The sequence below is a fragment of the Mustela putorius genome, unplaced genomic scaffold, assembly GCF_011764305.1.
Source record: "Mustela putorius furo isolate JIRA1106 unplaced genomic scaffold, ASM1176430v1.1 tig00003834_pilon_pilon_pilon, whole genome shotgun sequence".
In the NCBI taxonomy this organism is placed as follows: Eukaryota; Metazoa; Chordata; class Mammalia; order Carnivora; family Mustelidae; genus Mustela; species Mustela putorius.
This window is the reverse complement of record NW_025421987.1, coordinates 63,541,953-63,568,288: the sequence shown is the minus strand read 5'-3', so window position 1 is coordinate 63,568,288 and position 26,336 is coordinate 63,541,953. Positions and strand designations below refer to the sequence as shown.

The following is a 26,336-nucleotide window of genomic DNA, read 5'->3' as shown; positions in this document are numbered from 1 at the left end:
ATTATTTATTTTTTTAAAAGATTCCATACATTTATTCAGCAGAGAGAGACAGTGAGAGAGAGAATATAAGCAGGGGGAGAAGGAGAGGGAGAAGCAGGCTTCCCGCAGAGCAGGGAGCCCGACGCCGTGCTGGATCACAGGACCCTGCGGCCAAGACCCAAGCTGAAGACAGACACTTAACAGACTGTATCACCCAGGCTCCCCTTGAGTTTCATTTTTAGAAGAGGGTATGCTGTATGCATTTACAGTGTTGCTTTATTTTCAAGCAAGTTGGGAAGTCTAAGAGATGGTTTTGTTTACTTATAAAAACTCAACTGCTGGAGAAACTTGGACTAGTTCAGTGAGTTTTTGACTTTCCCTTAGCTGTAAAGGCTATTTGTGAAATCTCATCTGGAACCTGCATGGGTAAAGCTGTCAGAAGAGGAGCTTCACTGGTAGGGAACTACTAGGGGTTATTGGGGGTTGTTGGGGAGCTCGGCTGGATCTCTGAACCACTCCTGTCGGGCAGTGTGGGAACCGGCCAGTGAGGTGATCGCCTGGGCCTCTTGGAACTACTGTCGAGAGAGACCAGTGCAAGGGGAAGTGGACGATACTTTGGTTCACCAGTGAGAGGGGTTGGCTTCTGAAGGACAGTGACCACATAATGCCAAGCTGTAGACATGTGGGCTATATATGTATCTACAGGCTTATGCATTTTGGATTTTTCCCAGTATAAGCACGCAAAAATTGTTTTGAAGTAAGCACACATGTGCATTTTTTACAATTAAAAAATTTTTTTTGGTAATTGGGAATACTTTGATTTTTTAAAGACTGGAGACTTTCTTTATTTCCAGATTAGAAAAAGAAATGAGAAACACATGGGAGCCCATGAAGATTTGCCCTTCTCTCGCTTTCTACCACCTTTCAGTGCCAGGGCCTGAGAATACACAGACGTGGGTAACATGGCATTTCCTGTACTTGAAGTTTTCCTAGTGTCGCGAGGAGGAGACACGTATAGATAACCATGATGGTGTTTGTATGGTGGTGATGAAAATGTCCCTTGACTTACTGGGCCCCTACTACCAAAGGTGAAAGGCTGCTATGGCTGCACAGGCCCGAGCCACGCCGCCCCAGGGTCGAATCATGGTGTGTCACTTCCTCGTCATGCAAGCATCCATGGTTTCTTACCTGAGTTTCCTCATCTATAAAAAGGGGAAGGTTTCTCCTCGTAGGACTATTGAGAGGATTATATGCATTTGTGGTAAACACTTAGAAACACACCTAGCATTTAGTTAGCACCAAGTTAGCATTAGTTAATGTTGCTTCTAAAAATGTTCACATGAATATATTTTCTGATGTTAAATTGATGTCATAATCACATTTACGTTTTTAAAGTGATTTTATTTATTATTTTAGAGAGAGCAAGTGAGGGAAGGGGCAGAGGGAAAGACAGAATCCCAAGCAGACTCTACACTGAACACAGAGCCCAGTGTGGGGTTCCAACCCATGAGCCTGATAGCATAACCTGAGCCAGAATTAAGAATCAGACGTGTAACAGACTGACCCACTCAGGTGCCCCTTCATATAGATATATTTTTAAGTAAGCTGTATGTCCAACGCAGGGCTTGAACTCACGATCCTGAGATCAAGACTCATGCGCTCTATGACTGAGCCAGCCAGGTGAAAGAAGCTATTCCTATTTTTAATATCATATTAAAAAATACATAAATACAACGGAAATTTTTGACCTAGTCTCACCAAATACATTTCAACCAAAAAATTGATACAATTCAATTTTTGAAAATGTGGCTTTTAAAAGAAATTTAAATAGATGTTTAAATTTCTATTTATTTCAGCCAGCTGAGACTATTACAACAAAATACCACAGACTGGGTGGCTTAAATGAAAGACATTCATTCCCCATGGTTCTGAGGGCTGGGAAGTCCGAGGTTAGGGTACCCAAGGATTTGGTGTGTGGTGAGGGCTCTCATGGTGGTTTGTAGACAGCCACCTGTCACTGTGTCCCCACAGGGAGCTGGGGGGTTTCTCCCACTCTCTTCTTACAAGGGCATTTAATCTACCATCAGAACACGCTTATGACCTAACATACCTCCCAGTGCCTCACTTCTAAGTACCATCGCTTTGGGGGTCAGGGCTTCAAGATAGGCATTTTAAGGGTCACAAACCTTCAGTCCGTGGCAATACTGTAAAGCACTCTGCCCTAAACTAGGAAGCCAGATCCCGCTGTAGAACCAAGTATTTGGTCTTCAAACAAGGACAGCACCTGAACGGTTCAGGGTGATACTGCCAAGGGGACTCACTAGTTTCTGTCCGTGCTGGCCCCAGACAAAGCTGGATTTTCTTCTCTTTCTGTCCCCATGTTTTCTTTCCTCATTGGGTTGTCTCAGGTGCTTTGGCATCTCTTCAGTTGTCCAATCCCTGCCTTTGGATGTCTGGCCAGACCATTATCCAGAACTGTTTCCTTCATCCTAAAGCTCTGCACCCTCTGGGGGGCAGCTGTCAGCTGTGATTTTTCATCTTAATTCTCTGATTAAGTCATTCTCAGGTCTGAGAAATTCTTTCACTGTTTATTTCCTTTCCAAAATAATTTGTTAATCAAGTGAATCTCTAACAGGCTAAGACTGGGGAATATTTTTAGGGGAAAGGTATCTCAATCCTACCATGTTCCTTTGCTCGCTATCCTTTATTCTGGGAGGGTAGGGGCTTGCACCAGACCCCTGGGGAGCCCCTGATGTGCTGAATGCTGAGCGGGGACCTACAGTTTTCTGAATTTCACAGGTAAGAAAATAGTAGTGAAGGAGGGTTTTACCAATTCGGCCCAGTCACCAAGCCCAAAGACTACTAATAATTTTTAAAAATTGCTCACATTTATAGTGCATGTACTACATGTCAGGAACAGTGCTAGTGCTCGACATGAGCTGTTCTACGTAACCCTCCCTCTGACCCTCTGAGGAAGGTTCTAGCATCGTCTTCCCTTCTTAGGAGAAGAAACAAGGAGAGGTTAAAACAACTTGGTCATGTTATACAACTTGTAGACTGTAGGCCCAGGACTAAATGGAAAAAGAGAAGAACTAACCACATAATAAAGAATAGAAGAGGTTTCTCGGGTCAGTCATGCGTCTGAAGCATAGGTCATGGTGATTTCTAGAACCAAAGTAACACCTGTGTTCCTCTGTACAAGCCCTGTCCATAGACAGATGATCTGTTTGCCTCTCCTTGTTTCTAGGCACAGACAGCAGGCCATTCATCATTCCTAGTGAAGGAAGGCATCAACTCTAAGGCCCCAGGCCCATCACGCCATTGAGCTCTTCTTTCCATTATCAAAGCCACTGAAAACCAAACCCAACACTTAAGGCAAGAAACTCCTGTCTGTGAATCGCTCTCAGGTCATTCAAGTTTGTGGAGGAATCCCTCAAGATAAGGGGAGTATGTGTTGGGATCTAGTTTCTGATGACTTCTATCTGTGTATCCAGTGGGCAGGATGAGTCATTCTGCCACACAGATGAGGGGGCCTGGGGTAGCTGTACACATCCCCTCTCAGTCCTCAGGGATATGAGCTGGACTGTGGTGGGGAAGAGTCACATGAGGTAGGGGGCAGGACCCCCTAAATAGCTCCTTTCTTACGGCCTTTTCAGAGGAAGGAGGAAGATGATTATCAGAGCACTAAATTACATGGTATTTTGCCAGGTGAGTCTTTTAAAATTCACATGGTTTAGATAATTCAAAAGATGGAATTTAATATTGGGTCGTTAGGAGCACATCTCTTAAGTTAAAAAGTGGCAATTATCCATGTGGTTTAGGCAGAAGTTCTAGATCATTTGAAGCAAATGGAGAATTTTTCTCATTGTAACTGGGAAACAGCTTCCCCCTAAGGGCCCAAAGGGTCACAAAAATTAGAATAATTTAACTAGAAGACCTCTAAATGATGTTTTTCCCAGTTGAAGGATATTATGTATTTGTCTAGGGCACACAGTATGTTATGGTGCTGCAGTTAATGGGGAAAAAAACACTTTTATGTGTTTTACTTTTAGATGTAGATGTCAAACAAAACATACTCTCAAATACCATAACTCACTTGATGGCCTTAGTATTAAAGCATATCTAGTCTTCCAAGTCTCTTTTAAAATAAGAGATTAGAGGAAGTAGGGCTTGGGTAAGAATATTGTGACATTCTTTCCAAGGAAATTTGTTCACATTGGTGTTTTCAGTTTTCCCACAATGTGTATTTTAATGCTTAACGTATTCCAATCATATTAGAAAAAATGAGACTTATTTTATCCAATCATTTTATTTTTAGAACATAAGGTATTTCTCAAATCCATTTGATAATAAATACTTTAATAAATATGACATAAATAAATATAAGTTAATTCACATGCCGTCATGAACACAAAATTATATAAATAAGTATTTTAAAATAAATTATGCTTGAGTGTTTGTTTCTACAAACACTCTGGTACAGAAATAGCTTATAAATTCTTGCTCTTCTAGTAAAGGGAAAAGAAGAACATGTTGAGTGAGGACGTTTCCCTCTTTAGCAATTTGCTCATGAAAACTTAAAAACAACTTATCTGTAGAAAATGTGAAGTCTGCTTGATCAAGGGCAACCTGGGGATGGAACAGTCACATTGTTCAGATTTTGGGGGGCAACTAATGTAAACAAGCATAAGCATGATCATACTAGCTTAGGCAGGACCAGGTCAAGGCAATCCCTTCTGGTTCTTAACCCACATCCTGTGAAAAATATTTTTGATTCACATTATTTTAAGAATGGCTTTAAGGTCTGGAGGGACCTCAGCTTTTTAGGAAGAGTTCAGATAGCTCATCATTCTATCGATGGTCACGGCACGAATTCTGAAAGCATGAAGAAGTATGCAGAGCTTGATTTTAGTTTTATAAAAATCTGGTTCTTCAAGGGAAGATGTCTGTGGCACAGTCACACTGTTGAAATTCAGGGCCTATAAGGATAAATATTAAGGGTGACATACATGATATTCCCAATTAAAACATTCATCCGTAAAAATGGGTGAAGCCAATACATGTCTCAGAGTCTGCATCCCACTTCCTCATTACAACTCCTAAACCCGACCCAGATCTACTCTCAGCCAGATGGCCAGGCAGAACCTGAGAGAAGAAATACGCATTATCCAAGCACATGTATCTTCAGTGAGCTCTGAAAAGACCCTTAAAGCTATTTAGAAAATCGTCAGTGGGAGTTGCATTTTCAAAAGGAACAATTCTGTTCAGATGACATCTGCTGCAATATCTAATTAATTTGTATATATTATACTAAGAAGCTAAGTCCTTTTTAGAACAGAGAGGTGATGAATCGCTATTGATTGGAACTCCCAGAGTAACGGACCTGTCTGCTACAGGCACTCGTTTGTGCCAGATACATAAACCTGGCCACGGAGCACTCAGTGTTACCCTTTCATTTGATAACATAATGCAAGATCTTCTTTTTGCACAGGGATCAATATGTCCACTTGTTCCTTGCAAAAAGCCCAAGAGAAAGGTAGGGTGGGTGAAGTCACGCCATTTTACAAGGGAAAATCCTGAGTCCCAATGGGATTGAATGGTTTGGGCACGGTTGGCTGATTCCTGGCAGAATGGATTCCAGTACTCAAATCATCTGAATCTTGGACGTGAAAATGAAATAACTCTCTAGATGCTAACATTCTTTGATAATTGCAGGCAACTCACTGCTGTATTTCCAGCAATAATTCGGCACAAAAAGAGAACTCATACTTCTTTTTATCCATGCGTTGGCCACCAAGGTATTCACCCTGCTCTTTCTTATGTGACTATTTCTGTTTTGTATTAGCATCCATGCTGGGGTGATTCAGAAAATTACAGAGCCAGTTCTTATCTGTGAGTGACGTTGTGGATATCCCAGGTGATGGGTCATTGTTTTATGTCATATACATTTTAGTTCAGAAAGGGTCACACCTAGGTATCAGGCCCCACTTGTTTTCTCCCATAGTATTTGCAGATACGTCTAATGGCGCCTCAGTGCTCAATGTTCAGAGTGAGGCAAGCGTTCAGAGTGAGTGAGAAGCTAAGAGTAGTGAAACCCCTCTGATGTGGGTTTCAATCCTGGCTCTGCCACTTACAAGCCACTTGGACAAGCAGTTAACTCTGAGCTTGGCTTTCCTCCTCTGAACACACCCCACATGGTGGTTGCAGGGATGGTAAGAGAGAATCTGTGAAAACATCTGCAGGGAGCCCAGTGTGTACCACACACTCAACAAGCGGGAGTCTGCTTGTCTTCCCCGAGGCCTACTCACGAGTGCCCTTTGTCGAGAGGCTCTGCAGCGGACAGAGGAGGGGGATTTCCGGCCTCTCCCAATCATCACAGACTCTGACTAGCCATCTCAGCGTGAAGAACGTGCTCTCCCTGGTAGTATGAAGGTCTTACCTGCAACAAGTCATCAATAGCCGTCAGCATGCTTTGATCCAGAAAGATCTGCCTCTTAGGATCCATTAAAAGCTTTGCGTTCATGGCCTTGAACTCCACCTGGTACATCTTCAAGTCCTCATAGATACTGCTAAGGCACAGGGTCTAAGTGATAGGACAAAATGGGGAAGGAGCCACTGAGATGGCTGAAAATGTTTCCCCCCGCATTGCATCTGAGGAAAGACAATATTTGTGTCTTACCGTCATAAAGGAGGCCTTTCTGGAGGCCAGGCAACTCCCATTCTAGAAGAAAAAATAATGAGACATCAATGATATGAATTCATCATAGGGGCTGAAACCTTTAATTTCCTGACTTACAGTTATCAAAGAGATCTCTCTGGAAGCCAGGCAACTCTCATTCTAGAGAAAAAAAAAAATCACATCAAAAATATTAATTCTTCATATACATTTTCCTGGCTTTTCTCAAACACATCTTTTTCATTGTAGTAAAAAACACATAACATAGAATTTACTATCTTAATTCCTCTTAAGCATACTATAGTTCAATAGTATTAAGTATATTCACATTGTTGTAAAACACATATTTGTTGTATGTATATACATATTTTTTCAAATTCAGCTTCTGAAGTGGAACCTATTAAAATCTCCTGGTGATGCACATTTTTGGAAGAAGATGAGGTTTGATGCCTAGCTCTTAACTGTGTTACTTGCTTGGGGAAAAAAATCATCCATACCATGGTTAATTCCAATGGTAAGCAGGCCTCCACGGTGCTGGTTTTATCCTTTGTGATATCTTCATGATCAATCTCTTCAGAAGTGCAGGAGTAAAGTTCTAGGGTTTGTTGGGCCTGTAAGAAACATAAAGAGTAACCCAGTTTATAATATTAATAAGGCACCTGGCCCTATAAGAAGCTGACACTGCAGGCTGCTTCTGACATCCACGTCTTTGACAGGTAGGAAATCTGGGATCTTCCTAAGACAAAAGGAAACAGGTTATTTACATTCTCTCTCCCTCCCTGCTCTCCCTTTGCCTAGGACGAATTTCTCTGAATGATCCACTTTTCCATTATGTAAACAGTATAAATCATTTCAACAGGCTATGCTAATCAGCGTCTACACCATGCTGTGACACTTGCTTCCGGTGAAAACAGGTTTTTTCCCTTTTGTCAAAGCACCTGGGTTTTATGAATATCCTTTTCAAGCAGAATGTCTAAAGGCAGAACTGTTAAGGTCCCAACTTGATGGATATAACAAACATGTAACCTAAAGACAAGTGGTTCACATACACACACGCAACCACACACACGGATGTCATCTTAGAAGCACGTTGGAAAGCACCGTTGAATAGATTTATGAAATTTATCTAAGAAGTCAGTAAATTTGATTGAAGACTGAGATCGTTTTTCCATTCATCAAGCCTAAGGTGTCCAAGGAGTCCCCCCTACTCTTATCTGTGGCTTCACTTTCCTTCACTTTACATGCCAGTAACCGTGGTCTGGAAGGAGGTGATCTTCCTTCTAGCTCAGAGTCAAAAGCTTCCCAGTAGCCTAACAGCACATCACAATGCCTGTGGCTGCTCACTTCGCTTCAAGTCATCACACGGGCATTTGATCATCTCACATCATCACAAGAAAAAGGGTGAGTATGGTACAGTAAAATACGTAGAAACCACATTCCCTTAACTTAAATTCTTATAATTGCTCTATTTTATCATCAATTATTATTGTCAATCTCTTACTGTGCCTAGTTTAGAAATTAAACTTTATCATAGATATGTGTGTATAGGAAAAAACACAATATAGGATTCGGTACTGTCTGTGGTTCCAGAGGCCCACTGGGGGTCTCGGAAAGTATCCTCCATGGAGAAGGGAGGACCCACGGTACTAAGGAACAGGACGAAGAAGAGGACTGTCATCCCCCGCTTCCTTCCCAGATTCTAAGTTCAAGTGCCCAAACGACAAGGAGTCATGTCAGCATGTAAGAAGTACTGAGAAGGGTATGAAGTCTTCTCCAGAGAGAAGACATCGGCATTAAGAGGATTAGAAGGCCTACCGGCAGAGGAGAGGAAATTTCAGGCAAAGGGAAGTGCAGGAGCCATAATCAAGGCTTGAGATGCAGAGCATGTTTGGAAACAAGTAGTAAAATCTCTGGGGTAAACAGAATAATGCCCCATCCCCCCACCCTCCATCCACTTCCTAACCTCTGGAACTGGAGAAGAGGTTACATGGCCAAGAGGGAATTACGGTTGCTGATGAAATGAAGGTTGTTAATCAGCTTGCTTTAAATTGGGAAGCTATCTTGGATTATCTGGGTAGGTCCAATGTCATTGCTGGGTTGCTATAAATGGTAGGCGGCAGGAGTCAACGTCAGAGTCATGCAGCGTGTGGGCAGCTAAGCAGGCCACTGCTGGCTTTGAGGCTGGAAGGGGGCCATTTACCAGGGACTGTGGGCTGCCTCTAGAAGCAGGAAAAGGCAAGAAAATGGATTCTCCCCTGGGGTCTCCAGAAAGGGACACAGCTCTGCTCCCATCTGGATTCTAGCGTATTTCAGATTTCAAACTCCAGGGTTATAAAATAATAAATTGGTGTTGTTTGAAGCCCCTTAACTTTGAGGTATTTAGTTACAGCAGCAACCTGGAGCTATACACTGTTCCTGGAGGTACACACACACGCACACACACGTACACACACACACACACACACACACACACGCACCCAGGCAGCCGCCGTCCTGAGCAGGGGGTAAAGAGTTGGATTTGGAAATATGGGCCCTTCTCTCTTCAAGAGAAGCTGGAAATTTGGATTCTTATATAAAAGGCCCATTTTTTTCAATGGTATCAAACTCAAAATCAAAGACAAAACGTCCGGGTCAACCTCCACACATCTGTGGGCTGTGAGCAGCATGCGTCTGCCGCCTCTTTCTTCTGTAAGAAGCCAGCTGATTTGTTCTAGCAAATTTGACAAAGGAACGCCTTAAAAAACTATCAAGTTGAGTCCTGCAATCTTTTGACCTTTAGAGCTGCACTGGGGAGTCGAAGGGTTAGCTTTTTCACATAAAGCATCTATTTAAATTGCAGCTCCTAAATTTTATCCAGATTGAAACTTTCTTCAGGAGTCCAAGAACTTTTCTCTGCAGTTTTCATTTGCTGAGCTGCCTTTTTAATTAAGATTGACTGAACTGTGAGGAGCAATTGGCATTGTGAAAGCCTAGAAGGGGGAAAGAATTCTTTAAGAAGGCCTTGTGGCCTTGGGTATATTTTAAGAGAGTCATAAAACAACAAGCTAGAAAATATTCAGGAAAGATTTACCAGAGAACAGGGAGCCAAAAGACAGCTTTTAAAACATCAGTCTTTGGCTGTTCCAGCAGAAGGTGTAGGTATAGAAGCACTTTCAAAAGGAAAAAAAAAAGGATGTTTTTGCATTAAAATATGAAACCTAAATAAGTGAATGAAGCTGTAAATTGTATTAGATAACCCGTGACACACCCACTGTCACAGGCCCCTGGGAACATGTTGCTCAGACAAAGAACTGTGTCACCACATTGGAAGCTGGTGAGTGATGCGCGGGGCAAATCTAATTCATCTTTGTAGCCCCTGGAGCACAGGGGCTGCACCTAATAACCCTTTTCTGGATTGATAAGTGTGTCAGAGAAAGAGTGTGGGCCTGATACAATTCCATCTCTGTTGGCAGGCTACAGGGAACATTGTAAATATCCACTTTCCTCTGTGTAGACATAGCCAAAATGAGTGCCATTATAATTTATTACCACTCTTGCCTTCTCTGGAGACACAATTTCATTGAGACTCTTTAGCTAATAGTTGGGCCCTTTGTAAAGTTCCCTCTCCCCATCCTGACGGCTCCTGATTAACGTCCCCAATTTCTCTGCAGTTCTTTTCAGGTGATCAGGGGTTCAGAGAAACCCCTTCCCTAGAAAGGCCGCAAAGTGGGAACAAGGATATTGAAAAACTCACCTTCTGAAGCGTGTTGCTGACAGCTCTCAGCAGGTTTTGGGAGTGGCTGAGGCACTGGAACATTCCTGGGCTTGGGGATGCTGTGGGGAGGCTCCTGGCCAAACTGAGGTCGTCCACGTGGTTTAGGAGGACCAAGAGGGTCAGAAGGTAGAGGCCTGGAAAGGAAGAGGAGCAGGCTGAGCTCATCGGCTTGGTTTGCCCTACTGCTACCTTCCATCCATTCGGTCATCTGCACCCATCCACATCTTACCCTCACCAACCCCCCCTCCAGCATCTCCAATCTTCCTTAGACACCTGAGAAATGAATCAAGTTCTTGGAAGGCAGTGCTCTGGTGTAGGGCTAGAAGGCAACTCCCTGTGAGGCCCCCCTAACGAGCTCGGACAAGGCGGCTGAATTCAGAGCTCACCCTCTATTTCACCAGTAGGGAAACTGAGGCCAGGTAGTGAAGTGACTAGCCCAGACTCGGCCAAGTGTTTTGGAAACAGTGGGGTGACAGCCTCACTTTGAAGCTGGCTGGGATCTGCCCTCTTCTAGCTATAACTGAGGGACCCTGAGAAAGAAAGTTACCGCGAGGGGCCTCAGTTTCCAATCTGTGAAGTGGGCCCGATGATAGCCCACAAGGCCGCTTCCAGATAAGGAGACAATGTCCTACTGAGCGCGCGGTAAGCACGCAGTCATTCCTTCTGTCACCCTGCACGAGGTTGCGGACTGCCTTCCGGTCTCCGCTGAGCCGGTCCCGGGCTGCTGCCGCGTCTCCCCGGGCTGCCGCCCCCTCCGCAGCCGAGCGAGCGCCGAGCCTCCCGGCGGGCGGGTTACTCACCGCGCGGCGGGCACATGCTGAGCGGGCGCGGCGTGGACCCCGGGCGGGCGCTGGACGCGGACTGAGGACGCAGCAGGTGAGGGCGGTGGTGGGAGGCCGCCCCGGGGGGTCACATTTTTATAATTGTCCCGAGGCGCGGCAGGACTTTCCCGGGACTCCGCTGTCCTGCTTGCTTTCTGTCTCTGTCTCTCTCTACATCAGCTTCTCGGTGACACGTGGAGCTGGGCCCGCGGGGTTTGCGGCGCTTTCGGATTAACTCCGCCGGTGCCCGGCCGCAGCCTTCTGGGGACGGCCCCGCCGCCTCCAGCCCGCCCAAAGCGAAAGCGAAATTGGCGCAGAGTCAGGGCGCAGGGTCCCCGGGCCAGCCCGACCCCTCGCCGGCCGCCGTCGGTCCCGGCCTCGGAGGCCCGCCCACCGGCCCTCGCCCTCCGGCCCTCGCCCCGCCGCCCTGCAGCGCCCCCTTCCCACGGAGCGCCGAGTAGTGCCGTTCACTGTCCACCGGTGTCCGGGATGTGCCCTGATCGCGACCGCCCACCCGGCCCTGAGAGGGCCTTCGTCGGTCGTCCGCTCGCCGTGTATTCATTCAGACGGTCCGCCGGTGCCGGTGCCGGCTGGGCCCTGCTAAGCGTTTGACACCCACTGCTGAACAGGTCCCTTGGGGGACGCTCCCACACTAAATCTGACTCCGTGTATTTTATTCGCGTACCTATTTTAAATGTGAAAAGGGATGAAACCAGACTGGCGATGCAATAAACTGTTGTTCCGGAGAGTCCAGTTTCCTACAGGGAGAGAAGGGTATTATTTAGTGGGATGGATGCACGGGGCCGTGGGAGAAGCCCAGAGAGAGGACACCTCAGCAGGACAAGGCGGTGAGGAGGCAATGAAGGCTCCCCGGAGCAGGGCCCCCCAATATGCTTCTACGGGCAGTAGACTGTGCCCAGTAAATGGGATGCAGGTTTTAGGTCGGGGGAACAGGGGTCTGAAGCACAGTCAGGGAGGGTAGTGGGAAGTGGGGATCTGGGGCCCCTGCCATCAGGGTATGACATCAGAGAGAGCGATGGGGCTGTGCTAGGAGGGTAGTAGATGCCATGCTAAGGAACATCCGCTCTGAGGGTGGTGGGGAGCCTTCTCAGGTTTTAGGCAGGAGGCATGGTTAGAGAGGCATGATGGGAAGATTCCCTTCAGCAATAGTATGGAAGGTGGATCCCAGGCATCAGGAGTAGAGCACAGGGAGCAGCTGGGAGGTATGGCCAAAGCCTCAGTCAGAATGGGGAGGACAGAGTGGGCCAGAGAGACTTTCAGGGTGCTGAGGGGCCAAGACTTGGTAACTCCTTACGTGTGATGGCCAGGAAGGTGTTGAGGATGGTGGAATGGGGGTTATTCCAGGGCCTAGGCAGGGGTTAGTGTAAGAGGGGAGCGAGTTTGGAGGAGACAGTGAGAAGTTCCATTTTGGATGTACTGGGGGTGAGGTTCCTGTGGGACTTTTCAGTTCACTCATCTCTACCACAAGTGTTAGTCACCCTGGGTATGTGTAAAAGGGAGGGGTGTGTTTGGTCACCTACTCAGAGCTTCGGATGGGTCTGACAGTGCTCAGGCCCCAGGACTGCATAATGGAGCCATCAGTACCCACTTCTGTGCAGATGAGCCCATCTTGAATAGGGAAAAGCCTTGAGGCTACAAAGAAGAGTGGATGCTTCCTCTTTCTCTCCTCTAGGTCCCTACTGAAGTCAGGATGGATGAGTCCCTGTAAACCTTGAGACACCGCCATGAGTACTAAGCAGGACCCATTGAAGATGGAGCAAAGAAGCCAATTAGAAGAAAGCTATGATAGGCCCTGGTCTGATTCAAGCTCTCTCAGTTGTTAGCATCAGGCTCCCAGGGCGGATCATCTGTTCAAGGGTGAGGAGGCACCCACTATAGGGACTTTTAGATGTGTGTGAAATGAGAGCACTGGTTGCTCTCTAAGGCTCCTTGCAGTGGTGCTGTCTGTGAATTCCCCCATGGGGATAGGGACCGATGTGTTGTCAGAAACAATTGCATCTAGCAGATTGTGTGAAGCAAGTGACAGGTGCAGAGCTGTGTTGTTGCTATAGGGCACTAGGACGGAATTAAATATACTTAAAGTCAGAATGAAGTCAGATTCATCACAACTGAACTATGCCTCCCCTGGAAGGACTCTCCCCTATGGAAAAGTAATTTCTGTGGCATAGATAAGTACAGGGCCTGTCTGCCTAGAATGGATTTTGGACCACCAAACACAATTTCTTTCTTTCTTTCTTTTTTAGATTTTATTTATTTGACAAACAGAGATCACAGGTAGGCAGAGAGAGAGGAAGGGAAGCAGGCTTCCTGCTGAGCAGAGAGCTTGATGCAGGGCTCGATCCCAGGACCCTGGAATCATGACCTGAGCCGAAGGCAGAGGCTTTAACCCACTGAGCCACCCAGGCGCCTCCCAAACACAATTTCTAACCTATGCTCTGTGAAACAGTTCTCTGATATGCTGTGTATAGTACAACCAAGATAAAATTAAAACTTTCTTCTGGAACAACACTGCTTTTTTAGACAAATTCTTTGCCCGTGATCACTACTACAGAGAGTCTACCATTTATTGGAAGTCTTGGCCAATGCTGTAAGGCAAGAATAAGAACACAGAGACTTAAAAATTGGAAAGGAAAAGACAAAATGGTCATTATTTTATAATGGGATACACAGTAGATATCCCCAAAAAAGGGGGGGGGCAACAGAAACAAGAGAAAAATGTAGAACTAATTAGAATTACTTAGAAAAATCACCGACTTCACTGGATGCAAATACCAAATTTTTTAAATCAACTACATTTCTGGAATTAAAAAAAAGAACACTGGGTGATGTATGGAATTGTTGAATCACTGTATTGTACACTCGAAGCTAATATAACACTGCATGTTAACTATACTGGAATTAAAATAAAAAAAAAAACCCGAACTACATTTCTCTACAACTGCAACAATCAATTAGAAAATATAATAAAAATAATATACCAAATAATGAATGAATGACAATACAAAGAAGATACCATTCACAGTAACAGCCAAACTATAAAGTTACTCCCTGTAAATTGAGAGGCAGTCCAAGTGGTTAAGAGTATGGACTATAAACTGTTTGAAGCTAGGCTCTGTCACTTACTTTACTTACTTGTTATGAGTTCTTGGACAAGTTCCTTATTTCTCTGGGCTCAGTTTCTTAATTTGGAAAGTTATGGTGATAAAAGTTTAAATGGTGGTTGTGATTATTACATGAGTTAGTGTAAGTGTAGAATAGTCTTTGGAAAAAAATTTAAAAATCTAATCAAGAACATAGAGTGATTTAATTTAAATGGAAACACATTCCATACCCTTGGGAGGAAGATCTTAATACATAAAGAGCTCAAGTCTATTCTAATTAATTCACATATTCAATGCAATCCCAATGCAAATTACAAATAATTTTCTGAGAAACTTAATAATAAACCTACTCTAAAAAATATATATGTAACAATAAAAGTCTGTGAATATCCAAGCTAAACTTGTAGAGGAGGCATAAACAGGGGTATTAGTCCAGATACAAACATGCCATTCAAAGCAATAGTAATAAGAATAGTGTTTAGCAAAAGGATGGCCAAATAAACCATTGAAATGGAATAGAGAAATTAGAGACAGACTTGTACATATGAGTATTTAGTATAAGATTCAGATGGCACCCAGGTCAATGAGAAAAGCATGGATTGTTTAGCAGAAAATGTTCACTATGTGGTGAAATATAAAACTGGATTCCAACCTAAAACAGCATACAGAGATAGTAAAGCCACTTGGAGGACTAAATAGGAAAAATAGGAAAAAGTAAAATGGTTATAGTGCTCGATGAAAATGTAGGAGGCTATCTTTGTCACTCAAGAATGGGGAGGACTTCTCAAAAACAGCAAAGCCCCAGGCCATAAGGAAAATACTGATAAATTTGGTTACCGAAAAACTAAGAATTTTTTTTTAAAGATCTTTAGTTATCTGAGAGAGCTAGAGAGAGAGAGCACATGTGTGCATAAGCATGAGGGAAGGGCAGAGGGAGAGGGAGAAGCAGGTCCCCACTGAGCAGAGAGCCTTATATGGGGCTGGATCCTAGGACCCTGGGATCATGACCTGAGCCGTAGACAGACACTTAACTGACTGAGCCACCCAGGTGCCCCCAAATGAAGAATTTCTGTAGTATTAATTCCTGTTAATCATGGACAGTTAACAGACCGCTGACTGATGGGGAGAAGACATTTTGCACTGTCCAATAGGAGAATAGACCTGGACCTCCTGCAAGTCAACAAGAAAAAGACAGAAACTCCAGTAAAAATTGGCAAAGCTAATGAACAGATGATTTACAGAGAGGAAACCCTCGAGGCTAATCAGCATAATGAGATGCTCGGATATATTATAATCAGAAAAACACAAGTGGAAAAACAATGTGATCACTTTATACATATTAGATTGGCAAAAATTAGAACATTGGATACTGACAAGTGTTGGGGGGAAATGTCAGATGGTAGAATGATTTATACAATGCAGGTAGACTGATGCAGCTATGTTCAGTCATGTGGCTCGGTCAGATTAAATATGTGCACACCTGATGACTCAGTGTTCTACCTTGGGTGTCTATCTCCAAGAGATTCTTACACAGGCTCACACAGGGACATATAGGAGAATGTCCAGCAAGTCATTCTTTGTAGCAGTGAGGAGTTAGAAGTAATCTGGGTATATCAGGTTCTGGACAACTCGAAGTTAGAATTTTCCCCGAATCCGTCTCACGGGAAGAATGACCCATCTCTTCTAGCCAATACAGTTAGACAGGAAGACATTCAACTCAACTGTTTGTTATCATATACCTCTGTTTATTTGGTGACCCACTGCATGGGAAATTTATAGGGTCTGATAACACTGATCTCAGAGTGAGAAGGAAAATGGGACAGGAAAACACTGGGCATATTTGTACTTCTGAAAGGGAAGAGTTGAATCAGTTTTCTGTTCCCCAATGCTACCTTTTGGCAGGAGACCAAAGCTTTTTATTTAGTTAAGATTTCCAAAGAAACCCCAGGTGAAAACAGCAGCCCGGACCTTTACTGATATCCTACAATTTCATTTCCTCTGTTGTTTTTACAGCATGAAATATCCCAGTGTTTCTCTCCTAAATAATGACACAAATTTACCCGATGTCAAGGGACTTCAAAGAATCTAGAACACATTCTGTATATTTATTCCAGTGGTAGTAATATCCTTTCAGACAACAAACAGAACAGTTTTGTTCCTCTCTAGAGCAGAAGACTAATGTTCCCACACTCAATAAGTATCTATATAAAAAATGTGAATGTATTCTCAAAAACAATTGAAAGTGATCTATTTTGGATTTCAGTAGAGCTAAACCGATTTCATGCCCCAGGTTTAGGGCCTCCATCTGATAAAAGGCTCTCTACAAATGGTTTCATTTATCTTGGGATCTCCTCAATCAAAAATTCTGGGACAGCCGAACGAGAAACTCATTGAATTCCACACCCAGTTCCAGCAGACTTTCCAAATTCATTGGAATGAAATTCTTAGTTAAGTTGCTCAGGGAGATTAAAAAAAACCAACAAACTAAAAACCAAAAACTATTGATTTCTTTTGAGAGGCTACTGCTAAAATGTAGTAGGTCCCTACCGTGAGGCCTGTTGGTGAATTACGCAGCTGCTTGTGCAACAACAGTTTCCAAACTGTAGCCATTGCCCCTGAAGTAAATATGTTTCCCTTGAAAGAATAAGAAAAATACCATTACGAAAATAATGTAAAAAGGGCAGAAAACACCTTTCAGAAGATCCTCTTTGCTTCCAGGTGGTAACTACGGAGGCTGCTATTTTCAGAATACTGAGGCTTCGTTTGTGGATACAACTATTGCATGACTTCAGCTATAAACAGTTTTATTAAACTGGGAAGCTTGGTACTTTTCCCGACTGTGTTAGGGGATTTTGCACCCAGATATTACGTTGACTAGGAGTGAATCGGGAGGAGTGATCTTACTGGTTACTGATACCAGTTGATAGTACTTACTGACTACGTGTTATATGCCAGGGACTGTAGTGGGTGATTCAATATTATCCTTTCATTTAATCTTTATAACATCCTATGAGCTGGATACCATTACTATCCCCACTTTACAGATGAGGAAACTGAGCTTTCATGAGGTTAAATAAATTTCCTAGGAGAGTGGGGCTGGGATTTGAATCCAGCCTATCTTTGTTAGTCTCTTAGCATATAATGGGGTAACAGGGAGGGTGGAGAGTATAGGAAGGGAGTGTAAATTAATATGACCTTTTTGGAAAGTGCTTTTGAAATACTTGACAAAAGATTTTTTTTTTTAAAGATTTTATTTATTTATTTGACAGACAGAGATCACAAATAGGCAGAGAAGCAGGCAGAGAGGGAGGAGGAAGCAGGCTCCCCGCTGAGCAGAGAGCCTGATGTGGGGCTCGATCCCAGGACCCTGGGATCATGACCTGAGCCGAAGGCAGAGGCTTTGACCCACTGAGGCACCCAGGCGCCCCGACAAAAGATTTTTAAAATATCATACATTTTGGCCAAACAGTTACACTTCTGGGCTCTGGTTCAGGGCATTGAAAAGAGACAATGATCATGTACAAGAGTCTTCACTGCAACACTGTGAGAGTTTATAATATAGGTTGAAAATAATTGTCTGTAATAGGCACATAATATAAATTATAACAGAGGCATAGTTAAAGCATTACATATCTTTTACTAAGAATATTAAAAACATGTTATTGAGGGCGCCTGGTGGCTTAGTCAGTTGGGATCTGACTCTTGATTTCAGCTCAAGTTTTGGGTAGATGGGTTGTGTGATGGAGCTGTGTCAGGCTGCCCCCTCTGTGGGGAGTACACTTAGATTCTCTCCCTCTGTTCCTCCCACAACTCTCTCTCTCTCAAATAAATAAATAAATCTTAAAAAAAGAAATGTGTTATTGGGAAAAAGTCAGAACTTGTCAGGGGAAAAGAAAAATGTAAGACTATGTGTGTATAGTAGGATCAAAATTACGTTTAAAATGGAAGAAAATCTAACAAAATTGCAGCAGTGGCTGTACCTGGATAATGGATTATTAGGTAATTTTTATTGTGTACCTTATGCTTTTCAGTATTGAAGCATTTTTCTACAATGCATATGAATTACTTTTATAACCCAAAGAAAACATTACTATTAATTTTGTTTGAAGAACAGTAAATTAACTAACATCGCAATTTCTATTGTCAGCAAATAACCTTTTCTCCTGAAGTTAATATTTTAAAACTTTCTTTGGGTTTTATTTAGTCTTATTTTTTTTCTATGACTTCTAAAGTATCACTGTAGCAGAAATTGTGAGCTCAGGAAGGTATGTTGGGGCAGAATGAAGCTTTGGGTTTACTCAAACCTGTGTCCTAAATACTGTCAGTGCTCTCTTTTATCACATTTAAATTCCTTGGACCTTCCCCACAGATGTAAGAAGATGCCCAAAGTCAGGACTCAGGGAGCTGTCATCAAAGAGGTTCAGAATTGGAGAAGAGGGTCAGAATGTATCCTCTGAAATTGATGCTAATCACAATAATAGAAGAGCACTTTACAAAGTATAGGTGCTTTTAAAGAATATTTGTCAATACATTCTTTTGTTTATCCAGTAAATATTTATATTTATGCCACCTTCTGTGTTAAAGATTCTTTGTTAAGTGGCTTGGGGAAAATTATTATAAATCAGCTATAATGAGCCCATGTTGCTGCCTGAATTTTTATTAAGATGACAGAGGTTCCCAGGCCCGTGGGTGGCTCAGTCAGCTCAGCATTTGACTCTTGGTTTCCCGTCAGGTCATGATCTCAGGGTCACAAGATCGAGCCCCACATCAGGCTTCATGCTTAGCAGGGAGTCTGCATAAGACTTTCCCTCTCCACACTCTTTCTCTCTCAAATAAATAAATAAATCTTAAGGAAACAAACAACAACAAAAAAAAGGTGATAGAGGTCTCCAATCAGGGAAGCAGAGAATTTCTCAGTTTAGTTAACCTGGAAGAAGGAGCTTGCACATTTGCTTAAAGTTAGGAGGTATAGTAAGACCTCATAATGAGACTTATAAAATAAACTTAAGGAAAGCTTCAGATATCTCCCAGGTAGTATTACCTGTGTCCCATCCTCACCAGCCCCCGGGTGTATGGCGGGAAAATGTGGGGAGGAAAACAGACATCCACTCAACAGTGTCTAATGAATAGGAGACCCAGAAGGGGCAAAACACAAAAGTAGATCTTGTCCCATCTTTCTCCTTTTTTAATACCCTCAGATCCCCTTGGCCAATATCATAATGAATCCAAACAGCTCTGCAAATGGACGGAAGCCCCTCACGGACGCTGCTCCTCGTGTGCGCTCTCAGGTCTGATCTGGCTGCGTGTGCACCCACATTTCCAAAGACTCTCCAGCGTCACTGCCTTTCTGGCCTTGAAGCACGCTGCTGCTGGGCAGGTTCCCATGGCAGAGTCTTTGCACTTCCTGTTCCTTCTCCCTGTACCACTGTTACCCTCGGTTACCTTCCAGGACCGATCACAAGGCTCTTCCTTATCCTTGCTCCCTCACCACTTCGTGTAAAACGCGCTTTCCCCTCCGCGCACTCTGTGACTCTCCAGCCCACTACTATTTTATTTTGCTTTCCTATCAGTTACCCCTACTTGACATTATGTTACGTGTTAGTGGTTTGTTTATTGTCTGTTATTCTATATTAGAAGGTACAGCCCCTGAGGTCAGGGACTATATAGAAAAGGGCGTGGTACATAGTCAATATTCCAGAAATAGTTCTTGAGTAAATAAATGAAGGGATATATTTTTCTGGAGGGCAGTTTGGAAGTAAGTATCAAAACATAAAATTATATATACTTAAAAAAAAAGATTTAATTAATTAATTAATTTGATAGAAAGACACAGCGAGGGAGGAAACATAAGCAAGGGAGATTGGGAGAGGGAGAAGCAGGCTTCCTGCCAGGCAGAGAGCCTGAGGGGGGACTCAATCCCAAGACTCAGGGATCATGACCTGAATCGAAGGCAGATACTTAATGACTGAGCCACGCAGGCGCCCCATATTTGACTTTGCCAATTCAACCTCTTAGATTGTATTTTGGAGATGATTATACAGATGGGAAATTATATGCATAATAAGGTTAATCACAGGATAGTTTATGGTATTAGAGAGAATCTAAATATCCATTAACAGAATATTGTGATATAGACAGACTGACATTATGATATGTAGGTCAATGTTTATCAATATGGAAAAATATTTACAACATATTATGAGGTGAGGAAAATTGATTCTGAAACAGTACATATGGAACAAATTAATAAAATTCTATCATACTTTGTATGTATCTGTGCATACAAGAATGTGTGGAAAGGTATTCACCAAAATAATAACAGTACTCTTGGTGGGTTGGAGTGGGATTTGGGGTAATTTTTACTTGTTTCCGTATTCTCTTCAGTATTTTAAAAAATAAATGAACTTGAATATTCTGAAAAACATTTTTAGGCAAAGCTAACAGAACTGTTTCATAGGTGAAATTTTCTTCTACTTTAGAATTTATGCTAGTGCATCTTAGGTCAAAGTAGCCCCCCCGTCAGTCAGACTCACTTCCTGTGATTCCAGTGAAAAGTGTTGCAGGGTTATCTCCCAGATCCTAAAGGGGTGGTGCACTGTGTTTCCCGGTGTCATTCTTTTCTGTATTGATCCTGCCACATTAGACTCTTGCCTGGACATATGTACAGAGAGCAGTTGCCTTCTAAGAGGTCTTCCTGCCCCCTTCCGGCTCTCTCCTCTAGGGGAGCAAACCACAATGGCTTCCTGTGACCCAGAGGAAAGTTCAAGCTCCCAACTGGCTGGTCAGCCCTTCCACACAGAGCCCCTGCTTCTTTTTCTAACCTCACCCTCAAACCCAACCGTCTTCTGCCATTATATCTACCCAGTGTGTTTGGCTCTACCTTACATATTCATGCCTACCTTTCTCTCTGGATTTCCTTCCTCTCTACCTACTCTTCTCTGAAGTCTCTTCTCACTTTTCATTTGTTTTCGTCTAAGCCTTAAAGAACTACCTTCCAGGAAAGCTGCAGTACTTACAAGCAGTATCAATTCTTAGCTTCTTAGAAAATTGGTTTCTTTTTATTTATGTATTGTGTCTGTATAACTGGTAAACTCTTTAAGGGCAGGAATATTTCTTACGCATCCCTGAATTATCCATAGCATCTATTTATTCATTCAACAAATATTAGTTGAGCACCTTCTTGTGCTAGGTTCTTGACTAGAGCAATGAATGCGCCAGGGCTTCTGATGCAGGAAGCTACTGAGAAGGGCCACCCTCGTCTGAGATCTCTTGACTGATAGTCTTCCTTTCAACTGCACATCTACTAGTAATATTTTCTAGCAAGAGAATAATTTGTAGAGAAAAAGGATCAGCAACTAACACTTGTGTTTCTCTATTATTAAGGACTAACAAAAGGATTTTGGAAGGAGGTGGTCTCTTCTCTTGGTCTTTCAGGCACTGTAAACTCTAGCCTCTATAGAGGGAAGCCCCCAGATTTCTGATGAACAAGTCCTTTAAACCAGGCAAGTTTTCTGCTGAAGAGAGTGGATAGCCATAATCCTGAAGGTGAGATCCTGACATTCATAGATTTCCTCTGTGAAATGCAGCAAAATGTAAGATCATGTCATATTGTACACATCCAAATTTTTCATGGATAAAAAAACCCAGGAGGTTAAATCTAAGAATGCTAAGAGTCTATTGTTTCTTTCAAATACAAAATATGAAGTTATTATCATTATTAAGTTTGAGAAGTTGCATAAATATTAGTAAGCAATCAAAATTCTCAACAGCTAAATTAATGAGATGCACACTATCTCAGTACTCACCCTAAGTGTTATCACCCTAAGTGTTATAGGGGGATCCTTGGCCAATAATTTCCCTTGCTTTGCCAGGCCTTAAAGTAAGTCTTTCGTTCTTTTTGGGGGGAAGTGAATGAAAGATTCAGAACCCTGAGAGACAAACATAATTCAAAAGGCTTTTCAGTAGAACTCCTTTTTGCTATCTACTCAAGGTAACATTAAATAATAATTGGTAATGCTATTGCTGGATTTTTTTCCTCTGGTTGCAAAAGTCCAAATGGGGACAGACTCCTAACCCTTTACTTAAAACAAAAATGATTCTCAGTAGACATTGTTACAACTTTTCCTTTCTCATTTAAATACTGAAAGGTCAGCTTTATTTTTTAACAGAAATATCACAAGATAGCAAGCATCTGTAAGTTTTTGAGACATAGAACATGTTACAAAATTTTATAAAATGTCTTTTTAAAATTTTATTTTTTATTATGATTTTTAAAAATATTTTATTTATTTATTTGAGAGAAAGAGAGAGAGCACAAAAGCAAGGGGGAGGGACAGAAAGGGAGGGAGAAGCAAACCCCCCCCGCTGAGTAGGGAGCCTGATGAGGGGCTCGATTGGGATCATGACCCGAGCCGAAGGTAGATGCTTAACCAATTGAGCCACACAGGTGTCCCCAAAAATGTCTTTTTTTTTTAAAAGGTATCAATATTTTAATGTATTTTTTTATTGAAGCATAGTTGACACACAATATTACATTATTTCCACGTATATAATATAGTGATTTAACAAGTCTCTATGTTATACTATGTTCACCACAAGAGTAGCTATCGTCTGTCACCATACAACATTATTACAGTACTGTTGACTATATTTCCTATGCTATACCTTTTATTCCCATGGCTTGTTCATGCTATAACTGGAAGGCTGTACCTCCCACTCCCCTTTACCCATTTTGCCTATCCCCCAATCCTCTTCCCCTCTGTCAACCATCAGTTTGTTCTCTGAATTTATGGGTCTATTTCTGCTTTTTGTTTGTCTATTTTGTTTTTTAGGTTAAATCTGTAAGTGAAATCATGTGGCATTTTTTTGTTTGTTTGTTTGACTTATTTCACTTGGCACAATACCCTCTTTAATCCATCAATGTTGTTGTGAATGGTAAGATCTCATTCTTTTTTGTGGTTGACAGATCCATTGTGTATGTGTTTGTGTGTGTATGTGTACCACGTGTTATCCATTCATCTATTGATAGACATGGGTTTCTTCTTACAAAGTACCTTATGCTTGCATTAATTCCCTTGTGGTAACATACATTATCCTTTGAGAATGAGATATCTTGCACCTAGAGCTCACATTATTCTCTCCGGAGATAGGTTACAGAGGAAAGTATTATTGTCTCAAGGTAACTAGCCAACAATTTTGGTCTATAGGTGTGGGATTTTTCAAAAAGTATCTTCATCCTCCCCCGCCCCCCACCTTCTTATCTTGGTTGGGAAAAATGACCATAAAGATGGTCATGCATTGTATTACTAAGGATGTAAATACTGATGTTATTTTAAAGACAAAGGTAACAGCAGCTTAAATAAATTAGGCATTTCTGTAGCTCACTTTATTAACAATGTGGGTGGAAGTAGCCAAGGTGGGTTTGGTGGCAACATGGGGTTTGGGATCCAGGCTACTTTTATCTTCTTGGTCTACCTTAACATGGAGCTTCCACCTTGTGGGTCAACATGGCTGCTGTAGCTCCAGCCATCACACTTGCATTTCAGGTGTTGGGAAGGGGATAAGTGGAAAGGGAGAGCATACTTCTTTTCCTCAATGGTATAACGCCAAAATTGCATACCTCATTCTATTTTCATTCCACTGCCCAGAATTTAGTCACATGACTACTCTAAGCTGCAAAGGGGTGAACAAAGAAATATCAGCTTTACCTAGGCAGCCATATGACAAGCTAAAGACTCTATTCACATGTGAGAAGATGAGGCTGGAAACAAGGAGACAATTGGCACTCCCATCTGATGTATGAACAAAGAAGGAAAAGAAAAAATGAAAGAATTTGGGAAGTTAAGAAAGAGAGTGAAAGAGAATGGGAGAAGGTAAGTTGAGATTGTATTGATGAAGGCAGACTACATTTTATGGTGTTTCTCATTTTCTTTTGTTCATTTACTTCTAGACTTCAGAGTTTATTTCTTATCACTGCAATTTACAGTGCTATATAACACACTTAAACTTCTGTTTCTTCTCAGAAGCTCTTAATTATTGAACTCCATTCAAGGAATAAGTAGTTGAGAGTGTTTTCAGCAAACTTGAAATTGTGGTAGGTGTTAGTCACACACTGGAGAAGAATAACGATCGGTTTCTGCCTTCAAAGAATGATATCAAAGTTTAGAGGGGGATAGATACCTACCAAATAATTAAACAATGATAATTGATATAAAATGAGAAGTATTATAGGGAACTATAATAGCATAGAGGTGAGTGCCCAGGCTATGCTGGGGAGAGAATAATTTCTCTTATTACATTCCTTTCTGAGCAAGATACCCATAGAAGTCCATTAGAAGAATAATTTTTCTGGATTGCATTGATTCCAAGAATGTTACACTGGAGGCTAAAAGTTCAAGCCCATTTCATTGAATCTAATGAAACAACCATATCTTGAGTATCTACTGTATCCGGGGTACTAGGCCAGACACAGTGGGGGCTACCAAAGAGAGTAAGAGTTGGTCTTGCATCATAAGTAGCTCATGCCCTGGTGAAGGAGACAACAGTGGACCTCAGGGCAAATGTGATCAAAAGCTACGGTAGCAATGTCCTCAAAACCTAAGGGGAAGTGAGACCAGTTCTACCATGGTAAGGTCTCTGAGTCTCCAGGGAACTGAGCTTTGGCTAATGTGATGGGTTTAAAAGGGCCTTTTGGGAAGACACAGCTGGAACAAAGGGCAGGAACTGCAGGGTCTGTTTGAGGACTGACATTCAGTCAAATGTAGCAGAAGGGGTGGAGGTGGGGCAGAGGGGTGTCTGGTGACCCTAGGGCCATGCATAACAGATACTTCTGGAAAGGCAGAGGGCAGATGGGGTGGGAGAAGCTTGACCACAATGCTAAGGAAGCTGAGTATGGAGAGGAGGCCAAGGAAGCTAGAGGAGGCTTTAAAAATGGCTAGACAGAAAACAGCAAAGAGAGAGTACTTGTTGAAGATGTTGAAGAGGCATCTTTGGGCTGAGCACCTGTCTGGATATTCACAGGCTTGTGGGTGGGGAGGGGAAGCACAGAGGAAAGAAAACATGGAGATTTTAAAAGCCTAAGTGATTAGGAAGGTGATGGTAACATTTAATGGTTTAGGGAAGAAAAGGAAGAAAGAGTGATTTATAAACACTACTCATTCACTCACCCCAACAGCATGTTCCTGTTCTTCACAGCACCTTGATTTTGTCAGAGGTCCAGCCCATTCTCAGCCCCCGAGTCACGTTCTAACTTGTGTGAGCTATCAGCTCAAGGCATCCTTCCCTGCAGACTGTTACTGGTCTAGGCGTGGGACTGGGGTGAGGTCATAACACTTAAATCGGCTTTATCATTCTGGGTACGTATTGCGTGTTTGGGAAGGTATACATACTCTGTGTTGTGGGAATTAGACAGCACAGGGTGGAACTAAACACCCAGACTGAAAAGGGAATCCCCCAGGAATGAAAATGTATGAAGAAGATCATGGGGACAGAACAGTTCAGGACATCAACCCCATCCAGTAGTTCTCTACTGGGCTCACCTGGACTTGAATCTCTGTGATCCTAAACAGATTATTGGACTGTGAGAACTGATCTGTGGACTGATGCCATGCTGGTCTGTCTGTCACTGGTCACTGGATGGCACACACAGGGTACAGATCTGACTAGCCCCGCAAAGTCACTGAACACTGAACTGTTGTTAGAACTACAACTCACAGAAGGTGGGTTGGAACTTGTGGATTGACCCCAATTAGGTCAATTGCCCGCTAAAAAAAAAAATATCAAAATTTCCCATAGGCTTGAGGCATGAGCCCAGGTCTCCTTACATACATTTAGAATGTCAAAGGTACATCGCTTCTCGGCCTTTTGGCTAAGATCAAGTGTAGAATGTCAAAGGTACAATCCAAAATTACTCGTCATGGGGGTATAGCTCAGTGGTAGAGGATTTGACTGCAAAATTACTCGTCATAAGGAGATCCAGGACAATG

General features: G+C 42.7%; 1 protein-coding gene across 1 annotated transcript; it reads right to left on the bottom strand.

Annotated features, from left to right (window-relative positions):
* Positions 1-4,277: 4,277 nt before the first annotated feature.
* On the bottom strand, positions 4,278-11,726 carry IL12A (interleukin 12A). Its single transcript, XM_004755653.3, has 7 exons — positions 11,210-11,726; positions 10,389-10,543; positions 7,153-7,266; positions 6,776-6,817; positions 6,659-6,700; positions 6,419-6,562; positions 4,278-4,958 (listed from the first exon to the last, which is right to left on the bottom strand). The coding sequence occupies exons 1-7, from the start codon at positions 11,223-11,225 to the stop codon at positions 4,803-4,805; spliced, it is 669 nt and encodes a 222-aa protein (XP_004755710.1). The 5' UTR covers positions 11,226-11,726; the 3' UTR covers positions 4,278-4,802.
* Between the last annotated feature and the right edge of the window lie 14,610 nt (positions 11,727-26,336).

Bases quoted from the DNA above. Each gene is read 5' to 3' on its own strand.
- IL12A (XM_004755653.3), bottom strand. The intron at 7,267-10,388 runs GTGAGTTTTTCA...TGTTTCTTACAG, and splicing joins TCAGCAACACGCTTCAGAAG to GCCCAACAAACCCTAGAACT. The intron at 6,563-6,658 runs GTAAGACACAAA...CCTATCACTTAG, and splicing joins GAAAGGCCTCCTTTATGACG to ACCCTGTGCCTTAGCAGTAT.